This window comes from Polypterus senegalus, chromosome 12 (genome assembly GCF_016835505.1).
Source record: "Polypterus senegalus isolate Bchr_013 chromosome 12, ASM1683550v1, whole genome shotgun sequence".
In the NCBI taxonomy this organism is placed as follows: domain Eukaryota; kingdom Metazoa; phylum Chordata; class Cladistia; order Polypteriformes; family Polypteridae; genus Polypterus; species Polypterus senegalus.
This window is the reverse complement of record NC_053165.1, coordinates 51272574-51298414: the sequence shown is the minus strand read 5'-3', so window position 1 is coordinate 51298414 and position 25841 is coordinate 51272574. Positions and strand designations below refer to the sequence as shown.

Sequence of the window (25841 nt, the reverse complement as noted above, 5' to 3'; positions counted from 1 at the left end):
CTTGGTGGTAGCTGACATTGCACCACGTAAGACTTACTACTAGTGCTGGGCGGTATACCGGTTCACACCAAAAAGCGTTTTTATTCTCATTATGATATGGATTTTTCTTGTGCCAAAAACACTCGTTTATATAGCCTGAACAACGTTCGGAACGTGGCGCAGCAGGAAACTGTTTAAGGGGGGACCTTTTTCACTGCTGCAACGCTAAACACATATGCAACGGAGTACATGCGTTAGTGGAGGTACTGAACGGTGAAAATGGACAGAGAACATTCTGAAACTGAAGCTGTAGCGGAAGATAAAGTTGAACATGATGACACAGAAGAACTTTTGCTGAAAAAAGGAGCTGTGTGTGTTGTCTGGAGATACTTTGGTTTTAAAAGGTCAGATGTGGATCATTATGTTCAAATGTGTGAATATTGTTTCTATACTACTGGATAATACTGCAAGCCAAATTGTACTTGTCTTATTTATTTTTTTTCCCCCCAATACTGTATAATGTACCAGGGTACTGTGTAATAATGTGACGACATGTTGAATTTATTCAACATTTCCACTTTAATCTTGACACTTATGACGAGAATAAAGTCGACATATTGACTTTATTCTCAACATTTCTATTTTATTCTCACCGTTTATGTCGAGATTAAAGTTGACATGTTGACTTTATTCTCTTAATTTGTCATTAAAATAAAAACATCATAAACTAAACTTCATCTTAAAATGAATATTTAATTTACTAGACTTTCTCAAACCCCGTCATAAATTATGTAGCACATTAAACGCTTTGTGTTAAGTGTTCCCTGAGCAATGTTAATCACTACATGCTTCTTAAACTGACCTCTTACACTAAGAGGAGGCGCAGGCAGCGATCACCACACAGAACACATTAATTTCATGATATTCCTACTCCCTGAATATTCAGAATACTAAGATAAATATCTTTTTCATGATGAAATGCATTAAAGCATGTATTAATCATGTGGGGGCACGGTGGCGTGAAGGGTGCACTGCTGCATCGCAGCAAGGAGTCCCGGGTGTTCCCTGCCTTGAATTTGCATGTTTTTCTGGTGGATTTACTCGGCGTGCTTCAGTTTTTTTCAAAGTAATGTAGGATGTGGGGTTTTGTTGTGCTATATTGACCCTGCTAGCGTATGTATTGCTTGTATTTACCCTGCGATGTGCTGGCGCCTCGTTTAGGATTTGCTCCTGCCTCGCACACAATGCTTGCTAGAATGGAAGCAACCCTGAATGGATGGCATAATTAAACATATATAACAAAGATTTGGTTAAAGTTCTGAACACTCTGTGGTCTAAGTTTATAACTCGTTTTAATTTCACATGTTTATCGTGTGGTGATTAGTTATGTGTAGAAGGAAAAAGGAAGGATAGGAACATCAGACAGACACAGCATGCATGCAATAAAGAAAGCCCGCTTAGAAGAACATCTATTGAATTCTGTGTTCGTGTCTCTGACCACCAGATCACAAACCCAATATTTACACAATATTCAAGTCAAACCTGTGTGATACCCATTCATACATCCAGCTTTTTGGAGCCTCGTCACATCTGCCATAAAGTTCTCTACACTGAACATACACCTGGGGACCCCTTACTGTGAGGGAGCAGCACTACCATGCATGTTTAATACCTGCTTTAATGTATTTCATCATGAAAATTTATCTTAGCGTTCTACATTTTCAGAGAGCAGGAATATCATTAAGTGAATGTATTCTGTGCGGCGATCGCTCCCTGCGCCTCCTCTTAGTGCAAGAGGAAGTCAGTTTAAGAATCGCGTAGTGATTGACAACTGGGTCAGGGAACACTTAACACAAAGCATTTAATGTGCTACATTAACTTATGACGGGGTTTGAGAAAATCTAGTAAATTAAACATTGATTTTAGGATGAAGTTTAGTTTACGACATTCTGCTTTAATGACAAAATAAACTATGAGAATAAAGTGGAAATGTCAACTTTAATCTTGACATAAACAGCAAGAATAAAGTAAAAAAATCAACTTTAATCTCAACATAAGCGTCGAGATTAAAGTGGAAATGTTGAGAAAAAAAGTCAACATGTCGACTTTATTCTCGACTTATATTTTTTTTTTCTTCTTCACTGTGTTTGTATTTTTTTTCTTTACCGTGGCCCGAATACGCTTCCATAGGGCTATACCACAAATAGCATTATAAATGCAAGTTGCAGTTTTATTATTTATGTATACTGTATAGCTTAGCTTGAAGCAAGGTCCATATTAATGCAGTTTGCCTTAATGATGGTTCAGTTGGTAAAGATGTTGGTTCAGTTGGTAAAGATGTATTATTTTATTTTATTTTAATTTGGTGAATACTGTGTAATGCACCTGGTCCTGAAGTGTGGGAAGTGATAGTGATATTACTAGAAGTAGCACTATTATTTTTTATTGTTATTATTTATTAGTTTAAATATTATGCAGTTTAATGATGGTAAAGTTGTTTAAAAAGTCACTTTAACGTGTCAGTGGACAGAGATTGTTAACATTAAAGTATAGTTGGTTTACAAAAACTATTCACCATTTATTCCTTTTCTAAGACATGTCCAGTGCAATACAACTTTGACAAGCACCTCTGGATATTTTACTAAGTCTAAATGCCTCTTTGGATAGTTGAAAATATATTGTCAAAATTTTTGTTTAAGTTGTCCGCAAACTTTGTTCAATAAAAAGGCTCTATATTTTGACTGCATCAGTCAAGCTTCATTAGTGCCACCCCCTTGAAAAATATCACTTTATGGGGCCATGCAAACCTGTATTAATACTTTTGTGTACATTAAAATGTTTTTTTGTACAATGTACAATTCTCATGACAGTGGAATAGATTATTCTTAGCCAGTAATTGCACTGGAAAATGTGATTAACATCCACTCATGCATGGGAAAAACAATACCGTCTTAATATCGTGAAACCGATATAATTTTGAAAAATACTGATATAGAAATTTGGTCATACCGCCCAGCACTGCTTACTACATCCATTAAAATGTGTCTACATGCACTGGGTTCTAGCATCAATGTTTAACATCCTTACCAGTTTCAAGTTGTTCCCGGCTCATCTCTGAACAAGCCTGTCCCAAGATCACAGCTGGGGGCCGAGTCTGTTCCCTTCTTCTGGTACTGCAGTGCTGTCTGATCATCTGTTTGTGCAAGCTTTTCTTTGTACTCCTCTAGCTCTCACACCCACACTTTCTTGGACGCTAGTAATTTCTAGTATCATCCACAAAACTGTCCAAAAAAAAAAAAAAGTCAAAATTATGAAACTCAATATCTCTTCAACATTTCATCCTCTAAACACATAGCATTTCATCATATACAGCAAGTAACATAAAAATACACTCCCTTCAGAATCATCCTGAAGCAAAGTTATAAAAAGTGAATTTAATAGCCAAGCTAGACAGCATGGTGGCACAGCAGTTGTATATTGCAGCTCCACAGTCCACATGTTAAAAAAGTGCACGTTTGATTATTTGGTAACCCTGTGAACAACTGGTCCCCTAAGCCATATGCTGATCTGTTCAGTTTAGCCTCCTGATACACACAGTGTGCAAAAAAATCACCTGTTATAAACACCCAACAGCTAGCTATAATAGGTTCTCTAAACTGTTCCCCTTAGCTTTGTTCAAAGTTCTCCATGCAAACTAGGGGTGTTATAGCAGGCGAGTGTTTCACAACCTTTGCTCTTAAAACCGTTTGTTGTTTTTGAGATCAGAGGTACAAATTTTCACAGTGCCCACTACCTACTCTTTATATTTTAACTCCATGCCCATTGTTTTCTCAGGACCCAGGCAGTCTATTCCTCTATAAGTTGTCCACCCATAATTGACTCCTTACTACTATATATTAGCCACTAATGGGTGGTATGATGAATCTTAAAATTGTTCAGCAGTCCATGTACATAATAAGTCCTTTGCTCTAATCGACCCTTTTCTGATGAGTATTCATTCCTATTTCTCTCCTCCCACTCATCATCCATGATCATTTCCACAATCACACATTCAACAGCAGTTGCAAGGTTCTCTGCTTGAACTTTACAAGGAAACAGTAAAATATGAAGATGTTAAAGTATATTCACATGGTTCAACACTCAGGTGCATTCAGGAGTTTTGCTAACAGTTTAAAAGGAGGGTGTATTTAATTTTTTTTTTTTTAGTTACTTCACCAAAGAGTCAGTTTATAACATTTTTTTTAATTAAACTTTTTTTGCAATAGTTAGTCAGAATCTAACTTGCATAAGTGAGAAGAGTACATAAAACTCATCTTTAATAACATTTTAAAATATCATGTAGTTAAACACTGAGCCAAAACAGGGATGAAATCCCTTTCAAAGACTGTAGATTGCAACTCAAGTAATGAATAAATGACATCAATTGATGTACTATTGTCATTTGTTGGATATGGAGTGTTTATGGTTAACGGTAGTTGATATTTCTTAAAATCTTTAAAGGAAGTGCCTGATGGACAGTGAAAACCTGGGCTGAAGTTTCAAAGTAAAATCATTGGCCATGTTGGACCAAAATCAACTGTAGGCCAATAAAATAGTGTCAGAGAACTACTGAATCATTGCAGATGCTGACAATGCAACCTTGAGGTTGTTCTTAATACAACATAACTACTGAGTACATGTTTATACACGCTACATGTGAAGAGTCAGAGCCATGCTTACGGCATGGTATTCGAACACCTTAAAACACTATTTACAAGCACTTCAAAAATTAAAAAAGAAAAAAAAAAAAAAGTCAAGTACTTCATCACACTGTAGACTATGAAGGTGCCTCCAAATACAGCTTATAGGAACATTTCAAGGCAGATTTACACTGAATATGGTATATTACAAGTGGATCAACTGATGTAATCAGAGAAAAATTGGAGAAAAAAAAACCTCAGCACTCAACTTCAGCTATAACAAAGCTGCATAGCCAACAAATAACAACTAATGGTTTTATAATAAAAAGGACAAGTAATTTCACAATGCTAATTAACATGAAATGTGCTTTCTGTAAATTGTTCTTGTATATCAAAGTTACTTTAAGAATTTAATGGGAAAAAATCTATGCAATTATATGCATAGTCATAAAAAAATGTAAATATTAAACATTCTAATCTCTATTTCTGGTTGATAGCCCTACTGTAGGTTGTGAAGGACAGCCGGGTCCCATGCCCGGCAGGGATGCCCCTGCTGCTTATGTTCCGGGGGAGCCACCATGGGCACTCCAGTACCTCCCCCAGGATGCTTGGTAGCAGCCTCCATGGCTGACGGTGATTCCCCAACCAGCCTGGTTGGGGGCTCGGATGGCGCTAGGGGAGCTGCATGGACTCAGCAGCCTGGCTGGACGAATCTTCAGCCCCACCCGGAGGTGCAATTAGGACCAGGTGGGCAAGCACCTGGAACACTTCCGGGTGGGTTATAAAGGGCCAGCCACCACCACTGTAGGAGCCAGAGTCGGGAGGAGGAGGAGTGGTGGTCAAGGAAAAGGATTGTGTTTGTTGTGCTTTGGGACTGTGTTTGGGCTGTGTGGCACGGGGAAAGACGTGTCCCACAGCTGAAGAAAAATAAAAGTCTTTGTACTTTTTATACGTGCCTCCGTGTCTATCTGTGTCGGGTCAGGCGCCTATATAGCGCCTTTCACAAGGTATACAAGCGCTTTGCAAAGAGCTACATTTACATGCTGCACTAATATTTTCATTATATATTTCCAGCTTTAATGTAGAAATCTGGTAAGATATAGGAAATCCACTTCTAAAATTAAAAAATTCAGAGAGAATGTAAGTAAATGCAGGTTATTACAGACTGACAAATTTTATCCCATAATAATAAAATTTTAACTTCAGTCAAATAAAAAGGGAACAACTGGTTCTAATATACTGTACTTTGAAAATGAGTAACAAAACATACTGCTATATTTTAAAACTTAACAATAAAAATAAATTCCACATTATTGTGTCAAATATTAGGATGAGAACATATTATGGTTACCTTTACAACAGTTTGTAATCTTTAGCAACACTAATTTTTAACCTTTATTTTCTAAGATTTAGTGAAATAATTAATAAATAATTACAATAACTCAATATGTTGTGCATTTTATGTGGATTTTCATAAGATGACATTGTGTGATCCAGAGAGAATTTAACGGAGTATGAGTGTGGTTAATGCACTGAATCTTCATATTATGTACAGTGGGGGAAATAAGTATTTGATCCTCGGCTAAATTTAGACGTTTGCTCACTTACAAAGAAACAAACAGTCTCTAATTTTTATGGTAGCTTCATTTTAATGGAGAGAGAAAGAATATCAACCAGAAAAAAAACACATTACATAAAAGTTATAAATTGATGTCATTGAGAGAAATAAGTATTTGATCCCCTATAACTTAGCTAGAATTCTGGCTCCCATAGATTGGCTGCGTGCCCATGTGTGCAATCAATCAATTGATCAATTACAGATACTTGTTGCGTGTATAAAGCACACGTGTCCACAGATTCAATCTCTTCCATTCCCACCTCTCCACCACAATGGGCAAAACCAAAGAGCTGTCAAAGGACGTCAGGGACAAGATTGTAGACCTGCACAAGGCTGGAATGGGCTACAAGACCATCAGCAAGAAGCTTGGTGAGAAGGTGACAACTGTTGGTGTAATTGTTTGGAAATGGAAGAAATGCCAACAATTTTCCTCGGTCTGAAGCTCCATGCAATATCTTGCCTCATGGGGTAAGGATGTTCATGAGAAAGGTGAGGAATCCGCTCAAAACTACACGGGAGGAGATTGTTAATGATCTGAAGACTGCTGGGACCACAGTCTCCAAGAACACCATTGGTAACACACTATGCCGTAATGGATTGAAATCTTGCAGCCCCTGCAAGGTCCCCCTGCTCAAGAAGGCACCTGTACAGGCCCGGATGTTCACTGGCAAACTTAAGATGGACCTGTACATCTGCCTTCTTTATTATGTTCTTAAATGAAGCATTACTATTAAGAAATGACAGTGTTCAAGTTGAAGTTGATAGAATCACACATGTGCATGCACACACATAACCTTCAGAAGCACACCAGTATGCTGACAAATCCTTAACTCGCTTCTTGTGCAGCTAATTGTGCTGCTATTTTGTGCACACAAGACATCTGACAAATGAGAGGAGACCATTCGGTCCATTGAGCTCATTTATTTAGTTAATAGCTAAGATGTCCAAATATCTCATCCAGATATTTCTTAAACATTCAACTATATTTTTCTGTAATTTCTTTCAGATTACCACAACTATACATGAAAGTGTTTCCTGGCTTCAGTCACTTACACACACACACACACACACCCACCCCTAATTTACACTGATGTCTTCAAGTACGTGCTATACCCTTAAGCAGAAAAATATCTGCTGATTCCACTTTATCTACACCTTAGAAAATTTTGAAGACTTGGATTTGGTCCCCTCTGTTTGAGACTAAACAGATTTAATTCCAAGTATGTCAGAGTATGACATGTCCTTCAGTCTTGGAGTGCACTTAGTTGCTCTAAGTACTGTTATGTCTTTTTGTAGCGTGGTGACCTGAACAGCAGACAATATTCCAGATGCAGTCTCACTAATGCATTATATAATGTAGTTTAAGCTTATTTTCAACAATTTTTACAATACAACCTAAAACCGTATTTGCCTTTAATTGCCTATGCACACTGTTTAGACAATGAAAACACTGTGTCAACATAAATCCAAAATCCTTTTCAGAAATCGCTTTCTGTCGGGCAGTGCCCCCATCTTGTATATATAACTGACGTTCCATTTGCCCACGTGTAACACTTCGCATTTTTCTACATTAAATTGCATTTTCCAAGTGTTCATCCACTTTTGAAGCTTTTCATGTTCTAAGGAATTATTTTTGCGGTCTCCTCGGAGTCTGGCATTCCTCCAAATTTAGTATCATCTGTGAATTTCACAAGTTTACTAACTATACCAGAATCAGTATCATTAATTATAAATCAGAAAAGTAGCAGTCTGAAGACAGACCCCTGAGGGATTTCACTGATGACCTCACTCCACATGGCGTATTCTCTCTTACATGACCCTGTCGGTTAATCAACTTGAGATCGAGTTTTATAGGTTACCTCCAAAGCCTAAAGTGGAACAGAGGACATCTACATAACCAAATTCAATTTAGAATCATTTTTAAAGTGGTAATAATCTCACTCTTTTGTATACAGCACCTAACGTGTGAGGACAGCATCACTTCATGGCCGAGTCCTACTTTGTTTTGAGCAAATTACTTGACACTAAACAGCTTAAATAGTCTATTCCTTCTATACTCACTGCTACATTGACTATATTATATGATTACTTTCATTTCAAATACCTTCATAAGTTAAATGATGCCAACAGCAAGAGTATGAATCCAGTGTGGATGTCTGGGCTTTATTGGCCTGCAGACCCATCCAGAACTGGGTCATGCCTTTCACGGATTAATGCACTGAAGGAAATAAGGGGGTTTGGGAGTAAGTAACTGTACATAGCACATTTTTGACGTGCTCATTTCAATTCCACTAGATTTTGTGTATTATTAACATTTACATATATCTTACTTTTAACAGATTTTAATGTTTCTTTAGTGATATCACTGTGTCATCATTTTGTGCATGACTGACAAGCAGCTATGGACTTCTTACATTGTTAGGCATGTGATAAATATACTGTGCAGCATATGTTGTCATTCTCAAAAATAACTGCACACTAAAGAAGTTCCAAAATTTAAACTTGAAATTTTAAAGGAAAGGAATCAAAGAAAAATTTGCTCTAAATGAAAATAATTTTATAGTTTAAATCTTAGCTTTGCGTTCATTTCACATTTTATTCTGCCCTTATGATGCTGATGATCGATTCTGCCATCCTGTGTAATAACCTTTCGTGTGGTCTTTGATTACACTCCTATATTTTTTTCAATAATAAAAAACTCTACCAGATAAATTTTCAATAGGATTCCAGCCCTGTCATCACACTAGTAGTATAACATAAATGGAACAGCAATTAGGAGACCGCCTGGCACCCATTGCTTCCAAAATTGTACTTGAGACTGGAATATTATTAGACTTTCACACTTTGTGGCGTTGGAAGATTGTTGGATCTTGCTTTTTGAAGATTTTAATTGCTAAGAAAACTTGCATGCACATTGAACAGGAATCAAATGAAGGCAGAGGCTGACAATAATGCTGCCTCCTATAATTTTTAATATATTACTTGTTACACTTTACTTTGTATAAACGGTACTCAGTTTTGCTGTCATACTTAAAAAGAAATACTGCTTTAGGGTGCTATATATTATAGCAGCACAACACTGCCAAAATGTGTTTAATCCAACCCAGGATTGTTCATTTCATGTACAATTATGGACCAATTAATAAATGCAGATTAGACAACAACATGATAGTAGTTCCACAATCATTGCAGGATTATAAAATGTTCACATTTCACAAAAGTGGGATTGTTCTAGATACATACTAACACTCTTCTGGTTTCAACAAATTGTTTTTTCCTGTCAAAATGATTTGTTTAAGGAATATATGATGGTAAAATGTCTTACTAGTGCAAATGTTACCATCTGTCGATTTATTAACTAACCAAGTTAACCGTACACACATCCTACAAAATCATTTATTATAAAGCTTCAGGAGATTTTTTGGTTAACAAACTTTATCTTTGGACAAGGAGGGTTAGTATCCTCTATACATATACAGTGCCCTCCATAATGTCTGGGACAAAGACACATTTTTTTATTTACCCCTCTGCTTCACAGTTTAAAACTACAAATCAAATAATTCAGATGTTTGTCAGGATATCTGCAGACATTTTAGTCACCACATACAGATTAATTAGCAAATGGATGGTTTTCCAAAGCAAGCTTCCCTTAGCAAAGAGTTTGTGAATCAACAAGAAGGTTATCTGTTTTCTCCCACTATCACTAAGGTTAACGAGACTTAATTCTTCTAATTTGGCGTTTTTTTCAAAAGCTCTTTGCCCCTAAGAAATTAATAAGCATTTAAGTACAATTTCACTGTTAAGTGTTCAAATGCATATACATGGTTAATTGGACACAAGCAAAAGGATGTGGATGGTAACATAAGTGCGACAACAACTAACCAACAATATTAATAACACTGAAAATAAATAAATAGTTGGCAACAAATTTGATTATTGATTAATTGCATAGTTATGTTATACTCGTGTACAGAAATTTGAACAAATTGTCGTGGACCACGTATAACTCAAGCCATCAAGAGTACAGAATTTTACTTTGACATTTCCTAAGGCAACAGTTTGTTAAAATGCGCAAAGCTGAAGTCATAGGGCAAGGGAGAAGTAGGACAACGATGAGTGTGCACATGACGACAAAACATATTTGCCAGAGGCTGAGGCCGACTCAACATAGTAATGTAGTATTTTTAGTTGTAAAATGAGAAACAAGTTGTAAAACAGAGCTCTGTGCAGGTCATAGTTTGAAGAACCTCATCTGTTCCAGAGCTGCAACACTAAAATGACTCTAAACCATGGCCAATATTTAAATGTTACTTTCATACATGAGGCGGCCCAAACCCAAATCATCTCCTTTATCTTATTAATAAAACTTATTATAGCATGACTGCCAACAAGTGAAGGGTCATTTATGTTTGTATTGCATTAAAATGACTAGGTAATTTTCTTTAGCATTCATTATGTATTACTTTTGAACCTTTCAATTGTGAACAATGCAAAAGGACCCATTTCTATGTCTCTTATAAAAAACCTTTATATTTTGCAAAACAGGACATTTTATATATTGTATAGACACGTATAGAGTGTACACATATAAATATATATCACATATGTGCACACACAAACACACTTATGTGTTTTGTTTTTCAAATAAAGTATTTGCAAAATACAAAATATTTTTGTTTTTCATGTTTTAAATGAAACTCTTGCATATACATTTCAAAATAATTTATTGTGTGTTAAAATCTGATTGTTCAAAGTGGTAATGAAATAATTAGTCAAGTACCAAAAATGTTGTTGAGTAAAAGAACAATTTTTCAGGGAATACATGCTCCCCTTAGAATAAGTGTCCCAACCTCAGAGCATAACAACAAGGTTTAAACAAAGAGAGTTGAACAATAAGACTACATTGCTCCTCAGGTGGGTTGGCGCCCTGCTTGGGATTTGTTTCCTGCCTTGCGCCCTGTGTTGGCTGGGATTGGCTCCAGCAGACCCCGTGACCCTGTGTTAGGATATAGCAGATTGGATAATGACTGACTGACTGACTGACTACACTGCTCTGTGCAGTGTGTTTAACCAATCATGAGTAATACCACTCGGGTTTCCTTCTTTCATCTCCCAATGTCCCACTATGAACAGCTGAATGATTAGTGTTGAGTGTACATTTATCTACTTTCCTTCTGATTATGTTGATGTATGTGTAAAAAGCATCCCAAATTAGTCTTCAAGTGTGATCTGTCCCATTATACCCCCATAAGAGATCAGAGAGCTCCAACTCACAAAATCCACTATTTGAGCAGCCTTTAACACAAATCAGTATTAGAGTTAACAATTAAAACAACATACATGTTTAGGATGAACAGGAAGCCAACATACAGAAAAAGCAACGAAACACTGAGAGAGCATATATAAAAGGCAAGGAATCAATCCCGGAGTAGTGAGGCAGCAGGACTAATCACTATTCTATTATAACACACGCCACCATTTGCAAGTAAACTTTTCAAGATTAAGCCAAAGAATGTAAGATGACAAAAATGTCTATAGAAGGCTACATGTGTGCAAAGCATACAATTATTCAACTTAAAATTATATATCAAGCACATCTGTCTCATTTAAAATTGTCCAAAATGATTCCAGGGCAAGATCCAAACTTCGAACACTGCAATCGAGCTCTAGCCTCACTGGGTCACATGTTTTGGATCTGCACCAAATTAACATCATTCTGGACCAAAATCTTTAAATGCCTTTCAGACAACCTTGGTGTCACAATCCCTCTTAATCCACTAACAGCTGTGATTGGGTTACTTCCAGATGGGCTTAAAGTGGAGAAGGACAAAAAAAACTGTAGTTGCCTTTACTACATTATTGGCACATAGACTTATTTTGCTCAACTGGAAGAAACCTAACCCACCTCTTTTATGTCAGTGGATAATTGATGTTATATATTATTTGAAATTGTAAAAAATAAAATTGTCACTTACAGGATCTGTACAAAATGTTTTCAAAACTTGGCAGGATCAAATCAATAACATTTTAGAATAAGCATTTAAAATGAGGAAGCAGATTCTCTCCCTCTTTTTCTATTCTATTTTTATTTACATATATTTACTATTATTAAAGTTTTACTCTGCTGACCTAGCTCTCTTTCTCATGGGTGGGGGTTGATTTGTTCCGAACCTAGTTTTGTTAAACTTGGCTTGCTTGTATGGAATGCTATTTGATTTTAATACTGTAAAATCAATAAAACTAAATTAAAAAAAGGCGGCTACTTGCAAAAAATAAAAGAAATACTATTTTTGTAACTAATACTATCAAGCAAAATAATTAAATCGTCATAGTTTTAAGATGATTAAAAAAAAAATACATTATGAAAACTACACTGGAATTTTTTGATACAACCAGACAGCTTCTCAAAATACATTTAAAGTACTACAAATATAACAATATTATCTATGAAACTTGGTAAAAGACTTTTTTTTTTAAACACAACATAAAATAAATTGAACAAACACAGGAAATTAGTAATTACATTTAATTTTACATCAAAAAGATATAACCAAGTACTTAAAAGAAGGTCTTTTTGCATTCCAGAGGAAACACATAAATCACCTTAGACCGGCGGTTCCCAAACTGTGGTACGCGGAGCCTTTTCAGGTGGTATGCATCGCGGTCCCTGAAATTTAATTTGTCTTTGCAAAACCCTTTATGACAAGCATGTTGTGAGCAAAAACCAACTAAACTGTTTAAATACAATAAATACGTGGATTCCCAAATTTAGTGTGGTGTGAAATTTCGTCATCTGAATAAATAAAACCTATTATTCGAATCAGTATTTAGTTCATTTAACGCTACCATAATTCCGTTTCACGAAAGTCGACTTCTACTTCTTCACTGTTTGAGCTTTTGGTCATTAGGTGAAAGCACAACGCCAACACTATTTAGTCTTCGGTAACTCTGCCTCACAGAAACCGCTCGCGTTTGTTGTTATACGTGCACTGCCGCTCTATCGCATCGTAGTCACTAGATCTAAGCACAAAGCCGATACCATTTCGTCTTCGGTAACTGCGTCACATACAGGCCGAAGGCAGGATTTAGCTTCGGGGCGGAATTTATCAATTTATGTACATGCACAAATTTTTTCATTAATTTTATGTATAATTTCTTTAACTTTTATTCAGATTTCGGGGCGGTTTAGACCCGAACTCAACCCCCCCAGCTCTCTCGCCCTTTCAACAAGGTGCGGGTGGTACGCAACGCAATTCACTTAACCTCAGGTGGTACTTGACGTCCAAACGTTTTGGGAGCCCCTGCCTTAGACTATTCTAGCTTAGTTTATTATCAGACTGAATTTGATCGTGTGTCCTCTATTCAATATTACCTTTTCTGACCAAAGGCATCTGTGCCAGCTCAGAGGCCACGTTTGCCATGCACATATTCTATCATTTTTTGATCACTTTGATTCTCATGAAAAAGTATGGAACCTGCTAAATTCAACAAAATGACAACAAAATCATATTAGTCTATGTACCATGTCACCGCTGAGAAATCTCGATTATAAAGTATACACCCTGGCAATGAATTGTTTTACAGATCCATGTTTATTCTGGCTTTATTTATTCTAGAGGTATCAAGATGTTTCATAGGGATGTGGTGAATGTAGCAATTTCAGATACACATGGCATTGGTCTATGCGCCATTTGGAGACCTCTGTTCATGTCAATGTCCTTGTGTGCTTTGCAGAACGTTTATTTTAAATAAGGCGGATTCCAATTTTATGTAAAAATAAAACATTCTGAGCTTTTCAACAACATTCAACACTTGCTTGTGTGTTCAGCAGCCCCCCACCAAAAAACAAGTCTTTTGTAGTGTACTGTAGTTAATATTGTTATCAGCAATTCAAAGTAGTGATGCTACGACAATTCAGTTGCCAAGCTAAATCAGCTGATTTTCACTACAAATGACTGATCAGTAAACTGGCAGTTCACAAAAACTATCTTTCCAGCATCTGCTTTTCTATGCTTTATGGTAATTTAGTAGTAGCGCTCCTTTACACAAGGTATTACACAAGTTGAGCTAGCATGTGTGTCTCCTGTAAACAGAAAGCAGAAAGGCAGACTACCAGAGAGAGAAGACTAGAAATATAGGCTTCACATAAAAGAAAGTTGAGTAATACACTGAGAAAAAGGAATCGGGGGAGTTGTCCAGTACAATTAGACAAACAGCAAGGAAAGCTACTTTAATGAATTCAGACCTTTTTTTATTTGGTAGGAATGGATAAATTGTAAATGAGTATGGCAGTCTGCTTGGCTACATACACACACATTTAGGAACAGCTTGGATGAGGGAAACAGTTATGGTTGAAAAAGCTTACTGAAAAAGTCTTTTAAACAGATAACTACATAAAGAAACTGCACACAAATTACTTCACACTCCAGATCATAACTTCTGTGAACAAGTGATCACAACTGATGGTAAAAACTGTATGCTACAGAGAGGCATGTTTTTAAGGCAATTCATTCAGAAACATTACAAATTCCAGTTTTTAAAAGTTACTTAAATGATAGAAACACAACAAAACATACAATGCGATCAAGAACATGAAACATAAGAAGCATAAATACACTAATATATAGTTAGAGCATGTCGCAGTGATAAAACATAAACCAGACAAATAATGTGCAAAAACCAAAGAGGATGGAAATCCTGCAAGTCGTAACAGTGCAACAAGGCTGCTAAATTTCAGACACTGATGCAATAACTGAACCAAAATTTCAAGTAAACAAAAAGGAAATAATTAAGCACCAAGTTCATATGAAGAATACCTGATGAATAACTAGAATAAAAACTTCAAATATGACCTGTACTATATCTAAAATAACTGTCTAAGGAAATGCTTACAATAGCATTTTTCCCCCCCAAACCACAAGATTCTGATGCCTAAGGTACAGCACATAATATGCCATTACTATTTAGCCATTCTTTTAAAATGTGTTTGTGCTATTTTACCAGCTCACAAAAACTAAACAGAAAAAAAAATAGCACTTGAATTAAATGGAGAGAAATGAGGATCCTGACATTAGTGTGACTCACAATGTGAAAACATCCAGCTCAACCAGTGTCCCAATCTGCTCTACAGAAAAATGTTTCAAAGCCACTGGTGATGAGAAGTAAGTGGAGTACAGTTTTTAAAGAGGGTGGTGACGCTTTTGGGATTTAAGCTTATTTGAATGCCTATGAAAGCTAGGAGGCCAAGAGGATTAGAGCAGTCACAATTACCAGAGGCTGTCCCAATGTTGGATGTCAATGTCTGGATACTGAAACCTCCCCTCTTACCAGATGAACAGCCATGCCAGAGTCTTCATTGTAGTACCACACACAAAAAAAAAAAAAAAAAAGCCAGTGAACAGAAAGACCCCCTCCCCCCTCAATGAAAAGAGCCCCTTGAGACTGAATACTCCAGAAATGAACAGGGGAAACAATTTGATTAAAAGTGGAAACAGGCTGTGACAATGGCCATCAAAGCCCATCCAAGCACACATCGTTCAACCAAAGCTGTGACGGTGAAGCAAAAGGAAAGGAAAATGGGGGAGGGAGTGTACACTGCCACCCAATGGCTGGCAAACCCATCTTGAAAGACCAGCACAAACACTGGCCTTTGTCAGTCTGATCACTTTATTAAAGCCCAAACTCTCCTCCTGTATCAGCAAGCATGGCCTATTAACTATTAATCCAAAAGCACTTGTTTTGAATAGTGTCACGTTTTGACTATCATTTATATTAAATAATCTGCTTACGTAGCAATGCCATCTGAATGGCAATTTATTGCAACTTTTCAAACATAAATGGTCCTCGCTCCTAAAAATTATTAATGTGGAGAATTTTGTAAAAACAAATACCTTGATTTTATTTTCTTATTCTTTCTAATTAAGTTTAACAGACTGAATTATTGTTTGTATTGCTAGATTCACAGTCTCCTTTGTAACAAAGTGCATTACTGTAACTGAAAGGCATGTGAATAAAAAGAGAGTCTACCCTTTATTATCAATCACAATGTTTATGAATGTGTCCTGCGGTGGGTTGGCACCCTGCCCGGGATTGGTTCCTGCCTTGTGCCCTGTGTTGGCTGGGATTGGCTCCAGCAGACCCCCGTGACCCTGTGCTCGGATTCAGCGGGTTAGGAAATGGATGGATGGATGGATGTTTATGAATACTATATAAATCCCACATGTGCGTGATTGTGTCCATCTTCTTACAAGGCATAGAGGAGTAGTGGTTTCTGGGCTGTACAAAAGTGTGTCAACTTCACTATGCTCTTTGCACGTACCACTCTGTATGCAACACTTCTGTACTTGAGAGTATAACCCAGAAAGCAAGGAACGAGGCTTGTCATTTTAGGTTGGTCTGTCTTACTCTTCTTATTATGTCAAACTAATTTTTTAACCTACTAGTGGCTTCTACCATTGACCCAACATGTCTAGCTCTGTATATTAATGTCACTCGGCCACTACAGACCATTTGTAAGCCTCCTAATGCAACACAATTTACCTGCTTGATAAATTATTATTTTCTTTCAAGTCCTGCTGGCTCCAGTCATGCCTCTGTTTGCCTGTATGCAATACAGTATCCTACCACTACACCTTAAATTTCCTTGGCTTTTCTCGCTGTAAATCAGGCTTCTGCAAAGGTTTCTGTGTACTCATATATCCTTAAATCACTGTTAATATATCATGCTTATTGTAAGTGTGCCCTTGTGTGCTTCATTGAAAATAATAGTTTGAAAGTCTGTTAATTGAACATTTGAAAATACGTAATTGCTTGTGGGTCCTGCCTTTTCATCTCACCTCAAAGACAGGATCAAATCCTAAACCAGTATATTGGAATTGTAGAACTGGCAGGCTGCTAAGGCACATCAATATAGCTGCTACTTCTTTGTCTTGTCTTGTCTGTGTTTTAATTTTAAATTCTCTTTTTAATTATTTTTAATTTATTATTTACACTTCATGTTGTTACACTGTGGACCCTGAGCTTCACAATTTCGTCTATCTGTATATTTGTATACGGCTGAGATGACAATAAAGTTTGCTTGACACTTGATTTAAAAAGGAGTTCACCATTACTTGTGTTCATTTTCACTACAAGTGTTAAAAATGAGCTCATTCACCAACAACAACATGCATATTTGCCTTAACAAACACAGCCTGCACATGCATGTTGTGTCCTTATAAACAGGTTGTCTTTCCACTCTCCGCCAAGTACTGTTCATAAATGCATGCTGCTAAGCTGCTTGTGGTTTCCGATAATGCAAGCTCTCCATCTTACAAATCCCATATCCCTTTCCATCACAAAATCTTGGCAGGAACCCCAAAATGTGCATACATAGAGTTTGGAAGGTTTTAACATTCAATTTGTAGAATTACCATTTATGAAATGTATTCCTAAATGCTTGTGTTCGGCTCATCTATAGTCCAGAGGTGAAGGACTATGAGAGACTGTGTGTAAGAATAAAACATTCATGACAGGTTGCTTCATATAAATCAAGTCTGGCCTCACGTTTGATCAAAATCAGCATCTCACACCGTAGCAAAAAAGGACACAAGACTCAAATTACTCTCCTACCTGACAAGTGTTTATAGTTTACAGTGACACGAACAGCATTTCTAAAGCTACCACACAAGCGATGGCCAAAGTTCTTCATTATCTTGCAACTCACACATGCCTTTATAAGTATTCAAAGGTTCGCCAATGTGTTCTCAAGCCACAAATACATTGAACCAAAGCCAACAACTTGTTCTGGACAGAAAGTCATTTTATCTTAGGACATAAATATACAAATGTGGCAAACAGCAATTTAAATTACAGTAAAAGCAAGTATGATTGAATAACTCAGATGGCAAAGGTTCTCTCTCGTTCTTTCACCTTCTCACTCCTGCTGAATACACAACCATCACTGATACACAGACACCGAGTCTATGACTGGTCCTGAAATGAAGTAGTAGGAATCATCTTTTAACCTTATGCATTTGGAATTCGGAAAAGATAATGCTGATAAAAAGACGTGTAGTGGTCAACATGAACGATAAAGTTATGTGAAAAAGAACACACGTAACTAGTAATAAACTTAAATAAGACTTCATAGGTGAAGTGGCATCAGACATTCTGTCTGTTTTTAAAACAAAGATTAAAAATTTTATAACATCAAAATTAAAAAATGTTTCACTTGAATATGTGATGTAATTACTAGCAAACAATTTTAATTTATCCTTGCATTTGATTAACATTATTTCTCAGTACAGAGTAGCAACAGATAGCAATGTATAACTTAAAAATATGAATATATGACTCTCAACGAAGCACAGAAGAGTTGGTCTACACTGCGACTCAGACTGTAGACTCTCTCAAGTCTCAACGTCTCATACTACACCTAGTAAAGTGGAAGGGACACCCTTGAACTTTTTGAGCAACGATCAAATTTGCTATATTATTTCCAAAATGGTAGAATTATTATTAAAAACATAATACAAAAAAACAAAACAGCACCACTAACTGTAATATGTACAGGACAAATAGCAAATAAAAGCCAACTCAGAGATTTCACACGTGAAGCAGTAATGTAACCCAGGCCTCTCGCCTCATGACGTTATTCAAAATTTAAACAGAAAGGATATGATCAGCTCAGCCAGAAATAGCATTTTACAGCTGGGTTGCACTTTTAGCAATGCAATTAACCTAATGTCTTTAATTTGCTGCTTATATTAACAAAGCAATCTTTTCATGGCTTTCTACAAAAATCAAGCAGTAAATTAACAGTAACCACACATTTCCTCCTAAGCCTCCAACTGGAAATGTACATAAAGAAAATGAAATGGCAAAGTGTGATATCACAAATGGAACTGCTGAAAACAAATACGACAAAATTCCTTTCTAGTAATAAGATTTGATTATGTACAGTAGATAAATATCTTTTAAATTTAAAAGCATGACTTGTAACACATTGCACGCGTGAAACAAAATAAATTCAAATGATGCCAAAATGCTACCAGATTATATATTTTCATATTTCCTAAACAACAAAAACTGAATCTTTCAACAGTAGTATCAAAGCCAGAGGCATTGTTCTGCAATCGTAATGACTCTGCAAAAATCTGAATGGTTGCCAGGTATGTGAATATTTTAATTGCCCAAATACAAGCTTCCATTTAGTTTTCAGCTGCAATTATGTCATTGTAGGTTGTGAAGGATATAATGCAAAGTAGTCATTGAGAAAGGATTTTCATTGAATACCTGTTGTATCCACCAGTCAGCCAAAAGTATCCCTTTTTGTTGTAGTTAAATTAAACAAATTCAGTTCCTGGGGGCTAAAATTGCAGATTACAGCTCTGGCCCTTCTAGCCAATCAAATGTTCAAAAGCTACTTTGCTTTTTCTGATGGGACTGGCAATGGTTGACCAGGTAGTTGGTTACTTAAGTTGTTATTCTATTCCAAACACTTTATCAAATAACACCAATGACATATCCAATATGTGCTACATTTAAATTGTCTTGTGCAAGCACATTAATCTTAACTGCAATATTAATGCAATAACATTTTAAGAGTAAACTTTCCTAAACAGTAACATCATAAAGTAAACAGTCATTGCCCATTGCATCTTATTTTTACCTTAATCCGAGCTACGGGATTCCACAATACTGTAAAGTTTGCTTGCTAACTTTTAAAAGCAACATTTTACATCAGTTTTTTTTTTATTATTATTATTATTATTATTTAAGTGGCTTTTTGAATGTTCTGCTACTTCCCATAAATGACATCTTCTTCAGTTAGCTTCTGATTTTGAGCAATTCTTGTTTTGGTCTTATAACAAATGCTGTCATACATCTGTCTAGCGAGGTTCACCACTTTGCTCAGTTTGTTGACTGTGACTCTCAATGTGTCGGTTTATAAGTTTCCTATATATTATAGCAGCGAAAATATAACAAACAAAACCACTGAATGATCAGTATTAATTAGCAGCAGTCAATCACAGCAATACTGCGGTAGGCTGGCACCCTGCCCGGGGTTTGTTCCTGCCTTGCGCCCTGTGCTGGCTGGGATTGGCCCCAGCAGACCCCCGTGACCGGGTTGGAAGATGACTGACTGACTAACAATCACAACAATATCCTCTCAACACAATCTGATGCGGCCAGGACGTGATGCTCTCCACATTTACAACCAGCTTACCATATGAATTAAGTAAAATAAAAGCAAGACTGCAGTTTATTTTGCACATTTTAGTCCTTACGTATAGGCAATTCTTTTTGAAAACATTATTTTTATGCAGCTAAGAACATGAAATATTAGGACTTGCATTTTTTGCCCTGAATTTGTACAGTTAATTAATAAATTAATTCACCAGTAATTATATGAATTGTATATTAATTCCTTCACTTATGGTTTGTTTCATTCAAGGTATTAAAAAATAACAGAAGTAGTAGTAGTAGAAAATGACACTTTTTTTTTTTTATCATGTACCAACTCAAGGTTAAAGTCTCAAATTCCAAACGCAAAGTGTGACTTTTTTAAACTTTTGCCCTAACTTTTTTTTTTAATTTAACTGAAATAATGTAACGTTAATTATTTGAATGTTAAAAGTCACTTTATATTCCCCTTTGCCCCTGTAGTGTTGTTACCACTTCTTCTAATACAAGCGTGAAAGAGAGAGTGAACAGGTGAATATCAAGTGGGCAAGAACAGAAGAGGAAAGCATCCTTCAAACAGATGCTACACATTTAAAACGGCAGTTCCCAAAGTTTAAGCATCAATCAACTCTGTCTTTCAATATACTGTACAATGAGCTAATGAGCCACAAAGCTACTTGTCTTACCAGCTATAATAGAAGTTCAGCCGATCGAGTTGGCGGTTTGTCCATATTAAACATATCCATGACTGTGGCCAGTCCTTCAACATATTCTGATGAAGTGCTCATGGATCTTGCAGCGCACCCAGTAGTAGCATTGCTAGCATTTGCTGTTGCTGAAAATTTCAGTGTGAAGTTCCAGATTTTCAAAACTCTGAATGTTCTGAAATTGTGCTTGTTGGTCTGACCATGCGACTTTTCCAGGTGCAGCAGGTTAATGTGAAGACCACCCCAGGTGGACGACAGGAGATGTATGCAGGTGCCATAGTACTGCATGCAGTGAAGTAGCCTAGAAGGCAGGAGTCGGGAGCTCTAAGGATTTTCACACAGCAGAAAAGAATGCGACAAGTTTGCCACAGGCTGGCGGGCGGGTGTGTGACGGAGTCAATCATTCCCAGTGTGGACTTCTGTTCCACAGTAAGTATATATGTATGGTGTGAAGTTCGGTGTCAGTAAATAACCTCTTCATTCAGGGGTATGTGTATTGTGATAATGTCCCCAGATTTGGACTAGTTATACTTATTGTGGCAAAAAAGCTAAGAAAAAATAAATTCTTAATTGCATTTATTTATATGACGATTAATTGTTAATTAAATTAGAATGATTGTGACAGACCTAAGTATCTACTGGGTCATTTATTAAAGTCATAAAATGTAACCAATGATTCTTTTTTCAAATTAGAGTTACTCTGTTGCGACAACTTCATTTGAACTTTTCAAACTTTAAAAACTCAAAGCTTAAACTTTGGAAAGAACTCAAAATTTGCAAAAGTTAAGCCATTGATAAATTTGCCATATTTTGTGAACTTCTGAGCAGTGGTTTGGCTGTTGCTGGTATCGCCTTTAAAAACTCTGGACTTTAACAACTCAAAGCCACCCAAATGCCTAATCAGCTTGTAAGATTTGAGCCAAGCGTAAGTTGTCTACAAAATTTGATAAGTACAAGAACCATTCACTCTTGAGTTACATTGTTCAGAAATTACTACCACAGACACCCAAACACAAATCTTGCCAAAACTGCTCAAATCAACCACATTCTTCCATTAAAAACCTGAAGTATTTATTTTCTGAAAATCATATATGAAAAAAATGGAGAAAGCAATAATTGCAGAGGTTGTAACTGCATTGACCAAAGTCATTTGACATAAAAAAAAACCCAACACTAGATATTTTGGAAAATAATTCTTTTGCCAATGTAGATTGTGGTACTGTGCTCAGGAAGCCTCCGTAACCTGCAGCAAACACTGCCAGTCATCTTTTATTATTATTATTATTATGGGAAGACAAAGCTAATGATACTGCAGGATGTTTAGACAGAACATGGTCACTCGTGTCTTAAAAGGTTCACTCAGTAATACTTTAGGCTTCAGGCTGAGGAAAAACATTTGTAATTTCCATACAGCAATGTCTATTTCATCTCAAAACTTCTCAAATGTTACCCCTTTTCATGAAATGTTTGTCATAACCAAGTATCCCCAACCCACCACAGAATATGGGGATGAAAAGAAAAAAAAAATGTCATGACAGAGATGTACATTTTTGTCCCTCAAATGTTTAGAATAATAATGAGCACTCCACATTGCTAAAACTACTCAAAACATGTTTCTTTTTAACGAAAACTTTGGGTCTATAACTCCATTTCCATTAATTTACTTTATAAAAAATAAAATAAAAATCTCCAAATGCAGCCAACTCAACAGCCATTACACCCACCCAGCAAAAAGAAAAAGGGGTGTTTATTTACAATTATTTCTGACATACTTTGGCCTACCATGTGGTCTTTGTAATTATTGCCAGAAGCAATATTTCAGCTCATTGGTTCATTTGCCAGTTCATTCAACTACACGTCAGATGCCAGGATTCAACGGGTCAGGACTTAGTGTTTCATTCAGTATTTCAACTGAGCAGTTTGTTCAGTTCAACGGTAGGGATTCTAACATAACTCCCTCTCTATTTATGTATACAAACAATGACTCTGCTCTATTTTTTTTAATTTATGGTAACACACAACAATTTAATTAAGTATAAAATATACAATATGCATTATATATAGTGGTGACACACAATGTGGCATACACAGTTGCCAAGTAAAACCAGCATCTTGGGTTCAAATCCCAGGCCTGCTGGTTGTCTTTAAGGACTTTTGCCTATTCTTGTCACATATGCATGTTCTCCAGGTGCTCCAGTTTCCTCCCATATCCCAAAGACACACAACTTATGATGATAAGCTCTACGCCAGTGTGGGTTTCGGGGTAAGGGGCTCTATAATGTGCTCCTCTCCCCAGCAACCCTAAACTGGATTAAGCAAATGTCAGTCTTCTGTTATGCTATAATGCATATACAAATTACTATAAAAGAAATGACACTGCAGGATGATGTGATGGTATTCATAAAGCGTATTAATTTAGCAAAGTAAATCTTTTAGAAATACCTATTGTTTTAATACCGGTCTTGTTCTTAGCTCATTTTAGAAATATAATGGATCACATTGTTTCCTTTAATAAAATATTTTTTAAATCTTATTAACATCAAAAAGTGGAACTGACCTCATGTATCAGTCAGTTAAAAATGTTTATTAAGCGATTCATTAGCATTTCGGTTCATTATTTCATAATGATGGCAATAGTGTATTTTGGTGCTTACATTCAATGCGACTTTCAACAAAATTACTTATGGTAAGTTAATTCGGAACTGATACATTTTTATAATCTGGTTGTAATCTTTTTTTCTCTTTTACATTTGAACAAAATCATTTGCCCTCTTTTGTCATTTGCAATTTCTTCTGTTCATGCAATCTTTGTAACAATCTATTAATTGTAGTATTTGCTTTGCGTTTATAAAATAAACTGCCAAATGTAAACGATCATACAGAAAAATGGATCTGAATATTGAACAGTTCGGTTACCCCCTATAAAGAAGCATGTACCAAAAAAAAAATCCTAACAAAGAATTCAATGTCTAGGTAGTTCTTGTCACTGTGTGGCTTTTCGAGGACAGAGCACAATGCTGTTCGCAGGGATCCGCCGCAACAAGGATGCCCCTGACTTGGCGCGACACATGTTGTGAAATCGCAGTTCTTGTGGCTGCCTCTAATCCCGCTTCATTGCGAAACACCGTTTCCACGTTACAACAAACTTTGCACGCGCTCTTCTCACAACACGAAGGCGAAGAGAGGCGCGCGCTCGCTGCCTTCATTGCCTCCCTGCATAACGACAATCGCCGACACTACCGGATTTTCTGAACCATGAATGAAGAGTTTTATAAAGTGTAAAATTCCATGAAAAGCAAGATGCGTTCCCGATTCTCACGGTTAGTCCTTAAAGAGTAAAATGTACGCTAATAACAAGCTCAAGTTTGCTGACACACATACACTTGCACCCCAAGCACAAACTGTCATCACAAGTCGGTGGAAAACGCGCTGTTCCGGCAGCACACTGACGCAGAGGAAAGCGTTACGCTAAACTAGTGAGCTTTCGCTCTCACTTGGAAGCATCGATCAAATAAAATAAAAACAAACGGTGGGGAACGGCACTGTTCTTTTGCTAATACAGATCGCGCGGCTCTGCTCGAGAGGCATTTTTAAGTTGAAACAGATAACGCACTCCACTCAACACCGAGTCCACACTGTAACACAGATCAGTACGCTGCTACGTACTTTTTGGTGGTAATATCTCGATCCAAATCACTGATGTCCTATTAGGCATACAAGTTGACAAGTACCAGAGTAAAACGGGAAACGAACAGTGAAAAGAAAATTATCCCCAGCCCCCAAGCAATCTCGTTACAAACCTAAGTTGCGGACGCGCCAGTCGCACAGACCCTACCGCTCTACCCCCACCTCCCTTTCTAAAAATATTAAAAGAAGCTTTCAGCACTGGACAGAAAAATATATAAAAAAAGAAAAGTATAGTTGAGTACCACGAATAAGGATCCCCGCTTGGGATGATGGGGTCCCAGTTGCCGTGCTCACCTGCTCCGAGTTTTTTTTTTTTTGAAGCAGCTTTTTCAAAGCCGTCCTCCCTCTCCTCCGCTCCCTTCCAATATGGCACGGCCTGTGTGTGCGCATGCGCCGCGACTTCAGCTCACATTCACTTTCACGAGAGACGGAGCGATCCAAATAGCGGCGGGGGAAATTTACTTTTTTCATTTTGGGTGACAAGCAAAATAAATAAAATAATAATAAAAAAAACTGAAAGTATCTGCGGTGTAACGGCATTCATTACAACTACTTGCCAAATGGAAGAAATGCGCCATCATTTAACTGAATATATTTAAATACACGCTTTGTGGCAAAATGCGTATTGCCGTGGATTTTATTATTCAAGTAAATTCGACTTTTCAAATCGCTTTTACATTGGATTCCATTCAGATCTCGTATTAAATAAAGTGGAAACTGCAGCTATGAAAGTGAACCGGTTAGCGACGATCTCGCTGGGTTTCTCTTGGTATGAACCGCATTCTGTGGATTTTCCAGTAGGTTCCAGTAAACCTGCGCTGGAATTTAATTATTATCACCAGCAGCACCAACCTACGCAAGGCAAGAAACCGCAACACAAAACGAGCTGGTTGTTTGTGTAGTAAGTCTTGCACTTTAACAAATGATATCACACTATCAATAAAGTAATTAAATAAATAAATAAAGATACAATAAGCCGAACTCTTGTTTTTTTGTTTAAGGAGT

At 36.7% G+C, this 25841-nt stretch overlaps 1 protein-coding gene across 4 annotated transcripts in view; it reads right to left on the bottom strand.

The window, feature by feature from the left end:
• Positions 1-25153, bottom strand: part of sfmbt1 (Scm like with four mbt domains 1) — a 73827-nt gene extending 48674 nt beyond the window's left edge. For 3 of the 4 annotated variants that reach the window (XM_039771137.1, XM_039771140.1, XM_039771139.1), the window contains exons 1-2: positions 25079-25153; positions 3067-3260 (exon numbers count right to left, since the gene is read on the bottom strand). In XM_039771137.1, the coding sequence (XP_039627071.1) occupies positions 3067-3172 (106 nt within the window). In that variant the 5' untranslated portion in view covers positions 3173-3260; positions 25079-25153. The remainder of the gene's footprint in view (positions 1-3066; positions 3261-25078) is intronic. The other variant, XM_039771138.1, reaches the window with a different exon arrangement.
• Positions 25154-25841: the final 688 nt, after the last annotated feature.